Source organism: Cynocephalus volans, chromosome 1, assembly GCF_027409185.1.
Source record: "Cynocephalus volans isolate mCynVol1 chromosome 1, mCynVol1.pri, whole genome shotgun sequence".
Lineage (NCBI taxonomy): Eukaryota > Metazoa > Chordata > Mammalia > Dermoptera > Cynocephalidae > Cynocephalus > Cynocephalus volans.
The window spans coordinates 249,797,579-249,809,842 of record NC_084460.1 but is presented as its reverse complement, the minus strand read 5'-3'; the positions used below and the strand labels follow the sequence as shown (position 1 = coordinate 249,809,842).

General features: G+C 34.3%; 1 protein-coding gene across 2 annotated transcripts in view; it reads left to right on the top strand.

Annotated features, from left to right (window-relative positions):
• The window catches only part of NCKAP1 (NCK associated protein 1), a 95,832-nt gene that overhangs the window by 73,727 nt on the left and 9,841 nt on the right, over positions 1-12,264 (top strand). For both annotated transcript variants that reach the window (XM_063099033.1, XM_063099023.1), the window contains exons 24-25: positions 5,474-5,567; positions 12,102-12,184. In XM_063099033.1, coding sequence (XP_062955103.1) covers positions 5,474-5,567; positions 12,102-12,184 — 177 coding nt within the window. The remainder of the gene's footprint in view (positions 1-5,473; positions 5,568-12,101; positions 12,185-12,264) is intronic.

Below are 12,264 nucleotides of genomic sequence, written 5' to 3'. Positions count from 1 at the left end.
CTCAAGATATAATCCAGATTGCTCTGGATTCAACTACTTGTGTATTATTAAAAACTAGAAAAGGTAAAAGGTGTTATTCATGACTTTGTTCTTTCAGCCTCTGTGTTCTAAGGCATTCTTCCATATGTATTCTTGTGTTTTATTACGTAAGAAATCCTATAGATTACAATATAATCATGTTTCATTATATACAAGTATATATACAAGTTCAATGTGTTGTGTACTAGTCTATTTCATTTAGATAAATCTCTAAAAGTTCTGTTCCATCAGTGATGATTCTAGTTGTTTTGCATTTTTTAGTGTCCCATAAAATTGCTTTCCTTCCTTAGAATAAACTAATTTTTGAAGTTACAGAAACAAAAGAACTTACAGATTTTTGCTTCCTATATTGGTAGGCTAGGTAATTCAGACCACCTTTTCTCCTAAGGACACTTAAAAAGCTGAATCTATCTATCTATATATATATAAAGAGTCTTTTGTTTAAAAAAGAGCTAAAAAGATAGTGGGATATTTCTAGGCTAATGTCAAAGAGAACCTGGGAACTCAGAGACATAAGCCTAGTACTGAAAGTCTCTTTTGACCTGACACGTGCTGATCCAGAAGTAACATTTGTAAAACTGAACTGTAGTTTTGGAGCCTTGTGGGGCAAGAGGATCAGTAGTCAAAACCCATAGCCTGCCCAAAACAGGGAGTGAGAAGTCTGCTTCATTCCTCCCACCCTCTTTACACAGACACTCCAAAGGGTTATACCTTCAGGGTAAGGGTGAACTGGAAATGATTCACCCCGTCCCAGGATTTGCAGCCCTGTTTGGATTTCTTGTTTTGTCTAAGGAATCTCAAGTCTTGAACCTGGATTAAGGTGGTCCCCGATTAGTAGTTCCCCAAGGTACTTGGCAAACGCTAACACATATCTTCTCTGGAGAAGGAAATTTTCATCCTAGGCATTAAACGATTCCTGCAAATAATTTTTTAAACACAGTGACCTTTGGCTGGAAAGTGGAAGTCTGTTGGAGATCACTGGAGGGTAGAGATAGGAGGTTTCTTAGATCTGACTGGCTGCCGTGATTCTTAAGTCATTGTTTCTAAATTTAGAGCCTTTCTTGTGGGCATTACTCCTTCAGATGGTGAAAGTTGGGAGTGTAACTGACTATACCCCATAAAGACATGTAATAATGCTCTTGTTTTCAGTCTCAAGCCTTCCTTTCTGTGCCTTGCCTTCAATTTCTGATTTCTTCCTGACTTGCAAGGCATGAGTTAACTTGTTTCTACGTTGTAATTCCTCTGTAGGAACTTGCTAATCAAATTTCTCACCTCTCCTTATTCTTTGCTTCAGTTTTCATCTCCTGGAAATTTGTTGACATCTCTCATTTGGTCTTGTTTCCTTTGTTATTGTAGGTTTATGCCTGTTTTATTCTTTTCCTCTTTTTTTATATTGGGTTTCAGAAAGGAGCAGTTTTAGACATATGTATAGAATTCTCTACATTTATCTAGTTCTTCCACGTAGTTTACATAATTATTTGAGCATTTCTATGGGAAAAACTTCTAAGGATCAAAGAGAATGAACGTTTAAAATATTTTTGATATTGCCAAATACCGCTCTGAGAAGACTAGAGCTCACATTCTCCCCAGCAGAGCATTATGATGCTTCTAATAGCATAGTCTTTTTGAAATTAGTCCATACAATTTTTTTCTGGAATTGTAATATTTTTAAGATCATTCTGTGACTGCTTTTAATTCTATTTTTTTAAATGTTTAAACTGACATAAACTAAATATCATGTGGCTGCATCTTTTTATCTTAAAGGTGACCTTAATTATTTTAATTACTGTTTTAGCTGAGTACCTTTTTGTTTCAAAGAGTAAATTTGTGTGCCCATAAAAAAAGCAGAACTTCTTTATATTTTATGGTTGTGCATAAATCATGTGTCAAGACATAGTCAACACTATGCATGTGTACTCATGGTTAAATGTGTTTATTACTTTCTGGAGAAGAAAACAACCAGTCTTCTTTTCTACAAAAATTCTTGGGTGTTTCATTTGGAGTTGTGCCCATTGAGTCAATTTCTCCTTCTAATCCTGCCAAAAGAATTGTTTTGGTATTTTACAGATCAGTTCTAGTTCTTCATGGGGTCCTAGAAGACTTTTTTTTCAAATAAAGTAGGAAATTTAAATATGAATTATGCTGAGAATTTTAATACTTCCTTTTTAACAGAATACCAAGTAGATTAAAAAAATTTTTTAAATACTCCATTTGTTTCACCTGATTTGTCTCAATAATAGAAATAGTAATAGAAATTAGTGATTTCTATTATTATTTCCAGTTTTCAGTACATTTGTCAGTGATATTAACCAATGGTTTTAAATGTATAGGGAGTCTGTTTCAGGATGCAGCTAGGGAGAAATGAAAAATAAATATATAAACTATACTTTCAAGAAGAGATTTCACTGACCTTGTTTTTTCTTTCTTTTTTTAAGAGTAATAAGTCAATGAATACTTTAGGGTAGTGGTTCTCAAAGTACTGTTTTTAAACTAGCAGTAGCAACATTACCTTGGAATTTGTTAGAAATGAAAAATTTTTGACTCTATCTGAGACCTGCCAAGTCAGAAACTCTGGGGCTGGGACTAAGCAATGTATGTTTTAATAAGTCCTCCAAATAATTCTAATGCACACTAAAGATTGGGAACCATTTCTTTAGCGATTAACAACGTGGATTTTTAAAATCAGACATACTTGACAAATTCTACTACTTAATATCTTTGTAACTTTGGCCAAGCTATTCAACTTCTCTGAGCCTTAGTTTCCTCAACTGTAATATTAGAATATCACCTCCCTCATTTGGGTTATAGTAAATGTGATGTGATTGCTTATAAATTGCTTTATATAGGAGTTTAGCAAATGATTATAGTTACTATTAAATATATGTCATAATTTATTGATTCTGAAACATTTATTCTTATTAATATTTCTGAAATTATATCTTATAGTGTTGGTAGAGGTTTTCTTCTTTAGTGGCTCATAAAATAAGGTGCATTTTAAGCTCAGTGGTATCTTTGATTCACAAATATATGATATGTTCAAAGTGCATGAGCACTACCAGGGTTGTGCATACGGTTTGAGTGTGTACTGAGTGAAGTTTTAGGTTGGGACAGTATTGATTTGGCCCAGAGAGTGCAGGCAATCTAATCAGAGACTAATAGTAGTTGAATTTAGCAAATAAATGTGACTAGAGCTGATCATCTGATTAGGAGCATAACAAGAAATAATCTGAAGTAATATCAAGTAACCTAAACAAAACTTATACTAATTTTTTAGGAAAAATAATTTTTGTAGATTTTCTTTATAATTGTTCATATTCCCCTTAAATCAACCTTTCATTTGTAAGAACCTTTTGTTTGTAGTAAAAGTATCATGACACTTTGACTACAATAGTCTCTCCTTATCCATGGATTTGCTTTCTGCAGTTTCAGTTACTTGTAGTCCGCTGCCACCTGAAAATATTAATGGAAAATTCCAGAAATAGACAATTCATAAGTTTTAAATTGCACACCTTCTTCTAAGTAGCATGATGAAATCACGCACCATCCTTCTCTGTCTGCTTGGGACGTGCATCCCTTTGTCCCGCATGTCTACACTGTATACTCTGCCCGCCTATTAGTTACTTACTAGACATCTCGGTTATCAGATTGACTCTAAGTTATCGCAGCTCACGTGTTTAAGGCCAGTAGGAACCCAGTGCTATGTCACAGTGCCTGACTCATTCACCTAACTTCATCTCATCACATAGGCATTTTATCATCTCACATTATTCACAAGAAGGGTGAGTACAGTACACTAAGATATTTTGAGAGAGAGACAAAGACCACATTCATAAAACTTTTATTGCAAACATATTGTTATAATTCTTCTATTTTATCATTATTTGTTAAACTCTTACTGTGCCTAATTTATAAACTAAACTTTGTCATAGGTGTATGTTTGTATAGGGAAAAACATAGTGCATGTAAAGTTCAGTGCTGTCCAAAATTGTAGCTATCCAGGGTCTTGGAACGTACCCCTGTGGATAAGGAGGTGCTATTGTATATGCTTGCTAGATTTTTCCACCCAGCTTGCTGTTTTGAAATATTCAGGGATAAAGCCTGGATATATACACAGTCATGCATCACTTAACAGTGGAAAGATATTTTGAGAAATGCATTGTTAGGCGATTTTGTCATGCTAACGTCATAGTATACTTACACAAACCTAGACAGTATAGTCGATTACACACCTAGGCTATATGGTATAGCCTATGGCTCCTAGGCTACAAACCTGTATGGCATGGTACTGTGCTGAATACTGTAGGCAATTGTAACACAATGGTATTTGTATATCTAAATATATCTACATATAGAAAAGGTAAAGTAAAAAATATGGTATTATAATCTTATGGGACCACCATCATATATGTGGTTTATTATTGACTGAAACCTTGTTATGTGGTGCATGACTATTGGGAAAGAGCTCCACTGGAGATTGTGATGTGTAGTAAAGGCTAAGAACTCCTATAGAGAGCCAAAAGTAAAGAAAATTCTGGATAGAGGTCAGAAATTAGGTTATGAACACTTGAATTATGAAAGAACTAGGGAAGTGTGATAGATGAACTTAGTGATGAAGGAGGATGGCACAGGTAGCAGCGGAACAGAGTAGAATGTCTCACTCACTTTCCCCCTCACTAGTTTAGAAACTCAATTTATTGTTGTCCAGGTTTCTCTCTGCCACACTGAAATTAATTATATTTGTTTTAGTTATAATTTTTAAACTTATTTTTCCAGTGCTTCTTTTAAGAAAAAATTATTTAATAAGTCATACTCTTCTTGAATCCTTTATTCCCTTCCCTTATTTATATCTCTTCCTTCTTTTCTCTTCCATTTTTCATGGTCCCTGAAAGAGAAGTACATAGTATACACTTCCATTTTATAATTTGTGCTGGGAAACATTTCTTTAATATAGTCCCCATCAAGTGATACCATACACCTGTAAGTTATTTTCTCTGTTTGGATGTATCCAGTGATGATCTCATTGTCTAAAGACATACTCTAGTGAGTCTTTGCCAACTTTAACTGTAGCATGTTCTTTTTGTTTTGGTTGGAATTTGTTGCTCTCTGTACTCACTTTAGTGTCTACTTTTTATTATTATTGTTGCTGTTCTCTGTCTACGTGTAAGATGATCCTTTGTCCTACTACTTATTTTTGTTGCTTTTTCCTGAACTCCTCCTTCTTTCTTGAATTTGCAAACTGAAAAAAAAAACACTAATCTTATATAAATAATTTTTAGATTCTTTTATTGAAACAACAAAAATATATAGCGTAGAGCATCTGGATTTCATGAATTGTGTTTCCTGTTTGCCAAATTGTAATTTCCAAGCATGCTCTTATCTCATTAGCATGAGGAGGTCTGTGCCTGACCCAGGATCTTTCTTTTTTTTTTTTTAGAAACTTGTGGTGGAGAATGTTGATGTGCTAACACAAATGAGGACCAGCTTTGACAAACCAGACCAGATGGCTGCACTCTTTAAAAGATTATCATGTGGGTAACTCATGATACTTTTTATAAACATTAAGAAGATCTTGACACTCAGTATTTAGCTTTTGCTCAAAGTTTGTAACATAAATACAACTTGTAAATTATGAAAAGTACTCAAGAGCTTATGAAGAGAACTAGATATTTTTTGCAGTCAAAGAATCTTAAGTATATGGTTTCTCTGTTTCACTTTTTTTAACTGTACTCTTAGTATTGTGTCATATTTAATGAATGTTATCATTGTCAATTAGTTCTTGAACCTATTAAATATGATATAGTAAATATACATTAATTTAGACTGAAGGAGAATTAGCTTCTGAGCCTATAACTTTCTAAATATCAACTTTACTGAGATATAATTTACATACAATAAAATGTGTGTACATTTAAGTGACCAATGCGATGGATTTTGACAAATTTATACATCCGTGTAACCATAGCCACAGTCAAGCTATGGAACAGTTTCATCACCTCAGAAACTTGCCTCCTGTCTCTAGCCAGTCTTCTACCCACAGCTCCTAAACCAGACAACCACTGATCTGATTTCTGTTACTACAGCTTAAATTTGTGCTGATTTCTTTCACTTAGCATAATATTTTTGAGATTCATCTGTGTTAAGTGAATTTGTAATTTGTTCCTTTTTGTTGCTACTATTCCATTGTATGAAAACCTAAGCCTACAATCTAAAAAAAAAAATTTTTTTTAATGTCTTCTTGAAATTGATTCTTTGTGGGAGGTATATTGTGAAATAACAGTGACTTTTAAGTATTTGTTAAAGTGTGTTTAGCCAGATAACTGTTTTAGATGCACTTGAATTAATTTTGTTCTTTGTACTTGAACCCTTAAACTTATAATTAAAAATTATTTAAAAGTCATTCTTCTTATTGATTAAATTAAAATCCTTCCCACCACTAAAAAAAAAAAAAGAGTGAAATCCTCTATAAAATATTCTTTGTGTTTGAGAAAATCAGAGAGTTTATTTTCCGAAATAAAAAATAATCCTGAAGAAGATTAAAGCTATGCATGTATTTTAATACTTCCTCTTTGGTATTTTTCTTCAAAATGCTTTGGAGAGTCACTTTATTAGGCTATCTTATCCTGTTTTAAAAAATAAAAATGTTTTCCCGAGGAATTAGTATAAAATTAAACTACACTAAAGATTGCCTCACGGAACAGATTGGGGTTGCCAGGACTATAAAGGGAGGCAATGAGGGAGTTTTCCGGTGATGAAAGTGTTCACCATAGTGGTGATGGTGGTAACATCCTACACATATACATATCCTGCACATGTTAAAATTTGTAGAGCTCATACGCATGTTAAAAATGTGTGCTCCTACACATGTTAAAATCTGTGGAGCTTCACACCAAAGGTGAAAAAAAGGCCAGGTTTATTATATGATATTTTAAAAAATAAAATTAAAAAAGAAAAAAGAAAAGTGACTTGTTAGCATTATAAGGAGGAGGAATGCGAATAAATCCTACCTGATCTTTTTTAAAATCTCTACCTGATCTTTTGTTGTGCTTATTTATTGTTTTACTATCTGCTTATATTTTCTAATCTTTTTTCTTTATTATTACTTTTTTCATGTTTCTATTTTTTAATACTCATTTGACCACTCCACTGCCCTTAAGCTTACTTACTTTTCTACAAATAAACAATCTTTTTTTTTAAAGAATGCATATTGACTATCCTCAGCTTTTTAAAAAATTTTTTATTTATTATTAGCATGTTCATTCTTACCAATTGTGGTATTTCTTTATGCCATTTGCCCTACCTGTCACTTCCCAAACCCCCTCCCTCGCTCCCTGCCCCCCATCTCTAGCATCCTTAGGTTTGTTCTCTCTTTCTGAAAGTTCACCGTATTGTGGTCTTTTCTTTCTCTCTTCCCTTCTTTCTTTCCTTCTTCCCTCCTTCCCTCCCCCATTCTCTACTTCCCTCCCTCCCTCCTTTCTTTCATAGAAGCCAGTTATAAGTGAGAACATGCGGTATTTCTGTTTCTTTGTCTGGCTTATTTCACTTAACATAATTTCCTCCTATACCATCTGGTTAGAAGCAGCTAATCTACTGCAATGTTTAATAACTTATTTACTTAACTCTCATATTTGTGGAATTAAAACAAAATAGAATTTGTTAAAATTCTATACAGAATTTGCATGTGCTCAAAATAAAGTTCATAGTTCTTTGCATAGATTTTGCTTACTTGGATTTTGTATATAATAGTGGTGATTCATGACTTTGGAATTGGCCAAAACCAAAATCTAAATTGTTGAATCTTAATGAGACATATATATCAAATTTGCCTTTAAATAGAATTTATTAAATCTTTTTTGTGATTTGGAAAAAGAACGGATTCACTTGAGAATGACTTACTTGGGGCAGTACAGAGAACTACTCTTTTAGTTTAACTGTTTTGAAAAATGCCCTTTTTGTCTTTGATCCCCTCCTTTGTACTTTCTTTTATGTCTGTCTGTCTGTATGTATGTATGTATGTATTTATGTATTTATTTTTTCTTTTAAAAGATGACCGGTAAGGGGATCTTAATCCTTGACTTGGTGTTGTCAGCACCACGCTCTCCGAAGTGAGCTAACCGGCCATCCCTATATAGAGATCCGATCCCGTGGCCTTGGTGTTACCAGGACCACACTCTCCCAAGTGAGCCACAGGCTGTCCCCTCCATTGTGCTTTCTTTACCCCCTATCCAGAAGTTGTTGTATTTTTGCAGGTGTTTGATTTTCACAATCAAGAAACACATTCTTTTAAAAAGATAAAGCATTATAGTTTATTAAAAGTAGCTCTGAATTAGCAGACAAACTGGAATTTATTTTCAGTTTTAGAACTTCCTGTGTGACTTGAGCAAATTGCATAATGTCCCTATTCCTTACTTTCTATTCTTTTACACTGTTGCTTAAAGCAAGGTTCATCACTTTACTGGCTCCTTGATTTCAGACTGTTTTCCATTTTTCCTACAGTAATTCTTCCTTTTTAAAAATCATCTATTCACTTTTGTCATCCTGCCACCATCTACAAACCTACAAGTTGCCTCCAAAGATCTTTACTTTAGCAGTGCTTTGGATGTTACCACCTGAAACTATTCCACCAGTGAAAATCTTGAACTTTAGGGCTGGCTGGTTAGCTCAGTTGGTTAGAGTATAGCTTTATAACACCAAGGTCATGGGTTCAGATCCCCATGCCAGCCACCCATCCCTGACAAACAAGGTAAAAACAAAAAATATCTTGAACTTTAAAACCCCACTCACAGACCATAGCCATAGACCATAGCTACAGCCATCTCTCTCATTCCTTTGCTCCTACTGACCTTGTTCTAGCTCATTGAAATTTTGATGCCTCTCAGATTTCCTGACCGTCCTCTTCCTGGCTTTACTTATTTTTTCATTCTGGACTATCAAATTTGGTCAGTGATTTTAGTTGTATTCTCCCTTGTGCTGTCATATCCTTGTTATTTTCATTCCTCCAAGTGATTTCCCTGGTCCCTGAAAAGTCTCCTGTTCTCTGAAAGCCAAGTACTGCTTATAAAAGAACACTTTTGAAGCCTGTTGGTAAACCTGCCTCTTATTCATCCTACCACGCTCCTTCCTGCTAAACTTTTAGACTAGTTGTATTCACCATTTCGTTTTCTCCACCCTCCACTTTTGGTACACTGTAATATGGCTACTTTTCTGAAACCTTTCTGAAAGAGTTTGTTAGTGATTACTCATTTGCAAAAGCTGTGCTCTTCTTCAACAGTCATTGTACTTGATTTCTCTGTAGAGTTTATCTCTTTTATTCTCCTTTTTATAGAAACTTTATTCTGTTGCCAATACTTTTATCTCTACCCTTTCTTAGTCATTTTTACTGGCTCATCTTTTATGTAGTATCAGTTTGTGATATCCTACTCTTCCATTCTTATTCTACAATCCTACTGGGAAAGTGTTACCCAGGTAGTTTTAAATATATTCATCTTCAGCCTTAATTCTTCTTCTGTTGAGCTCCAGATATTTAATACCAAGTGCTAGTTTAACCAGAGTTTCTCAAAGTATATATGGCCATGGACCAGAAGCAGCAAGCCACAGCACCCCCTGGGAGCTTATTAAGAATGTAAATTATTGGGCCCCACCCCAGACCTACTGAATCAGAAATTCTGGGGCTTGTTAAAACAAGCCTCCATGTTATTCAGATTCACACTCAAGTTTGTGAAACATTGTGTTAGACATTTTCAACTATGTGATCCACAGATAGGATCAGACCGTCTTTGGAATAGAAAGTATCTTCCCCTCATGGTAGATACAAGTAGGTGGGGAGAAAAAGCCTGATATCCTTTCCTTACTCACCATTTCATTACCTCTCTCACCATCCATCCAGTGACCCACACTGGAAAACTTCAGTGTCCTCTTTGATTCTTTCCTTACATTCCACATGCAATAGCTATGTCTTGTAGAGCAGAGTTAGCAAATAGACGGGTCACATTGTCCCAAAGATATACTTTGTTTGGCCTTATACTACATTAAGTTATAAAAAATTTTTGGTCGTTATGTTACCTGCTGTAGATATTTGAGCTTGCCACTCCTGCTACATATCCTACCGCTTAAATGTAATGCCCCGAATCTGTTTCTGTCTATACCTGTGACTCTTGTTTAAGGTTTTATCATCTTTTTGTGAACTTCAGTCATGGCTTCCTAGTATGTGCCCAGTTTTCCCCATCAAACTTTGAGTCATATTTCCAAACATATTTCTTTTCATATAGCTCTTTATAAACCCTGAACAACCTTCTCATTGCTTGAAGGTTAGTATAAACTCCTTAGCGTGACATTCAAAGGCCATTATTTGGATTAATCTCATATCCAGCTGTTCTTTCCCTTCTTCTCTCCCACTACCTGGTGCTTGCCTGGCCTGAGCCCATATAGCCTCTGATCTAGTATTAGTTCATTGAGAAATTAATGGAAATTATGGGGGATGAGGGGAGGTATCAGTGGTCAAATACATATGGCAACTAGTCCATTAAACAATAAGTTAAACAATATTTCTTACTGTGAATTTTCTTAGAACTTTTAATATGTTATTATTGTGTATATGCAAGAGGAGGTTGTAGGGCATAGTTGTTGCAAACTTATTTGATTAAATTATGAGGAACATCTTTGGAAAATATATGACTGTATCACACTAAATTACTCTCTAATTCTTCACTTTATTCTCTGTCATTTTTTCCGGATTTATTATTGTTTTGTTTTCTGGCTTAGAATGCTTTTCTTTTCTTACTCTTCCTTTATGCCCAACTTGGATAACATTTTCTGAGAGAAGTCTCTCTCCCACCCCCACCCCCCCATTTCTTTTCTCCTCTGGATAGTATCAATTTCCTGGCCTTATCTTGAGTCACTATTTCATTGAACATCTGCTGGTCTGCTGGGTATCAGACTCTGCTGAGTGCTACAGATAAAAAAAAAGATTAAGAAGACTGGTTCTTGGTCATATGGAATTAATAATGTACTTGTGCCTTATGTCATTTTTTTAAACACAATTATTTTAATTCACATCACATTTTGGCTTATGTTATGCCTGTTTGTGTGGTTCAGTAAAAGATGCTTATGGTTAAAGTTTAAACAAGCAACAAAAGGAGGTGGAAAGTCAAAACAAAACAGTTCTCTCCATTCTTACTCCTTAACTAATAACTTTGGATAACAGTTACTATACTATACACCTCTTTTCAGAAATTCATTTTTTATATATAAATATATGATGTGTATATATGTTTTTTCTCTCACATAAATATGACCGTGTTTTCTTAGTTTTCTTGACAGCCCTTTTAGATTGTTTGCTATTTGAGATCTAGAACATTATTCTGTTTATGTTTGTAATCTTATTACATAGTGCAATGATTTGTATTTGGGGAAATTCTATAAATGTTTGTTTGGCTTTATAAAATGTGAAGGTATTGACTCTTTCAATTCTAATCTCTTTTGTTTTTTTTAACTGAGTTTTAATACTGAATACATGTTAATAATTTTTAGAATAATCCTCTCTAACCAGTATATAAGCAATCAAATCTATTCATGGACTTAAGCAGCCTGGTCCTGCCAAAACTGCTTGGTCTAAAGAGTCATTTTTCATTTCTTTACTCAAGACCTCAACAACTTAAGAATTGAATATCTCCTTGTTCCTGGGCCATTTGAGGATTTAACTCCACTCTGATGTGCTGCTTCTTTCTCTCTAGTCTTACTCCCCTTTCTCCTACCTTCACCTTTTCTGAAATAGGGTTGAACAGACAGCTACTTATAAGATTATTTTAAGATTCAAGTGAGCCCTCTAGCCCATTTAAAAGAAGTAACTGTACTCCATTTGAAGTAAACTATACTTACTTTGAAGCTTAAGTAGTTTAAATATTAGCTATCAATACCTTTGCCTCTTTAATCATTGTTTGTAATTAAATTGCCATTAATTGTGACTTTTATTATGGGAATTTTATGAGTTTTAGAGTTTTCTTCAAGGTTAAGAAAGAATCCAGTTCACACATTTTTCTTCTCTTCTCTCCTACCTTCACATTTAGCTGTTGACAGTGTCTTGAAGAGGATGACAATAATTGGTGTAATTTTATCCTTCCGATCATTGGCACAAGAAGCACTTAGAGATGTAAGAAACCATTACATGTACATACTCTCTATCCAAATAATCCCTTTTAATTTCCCAGAAATTAAAACTTGTCTTTAAAT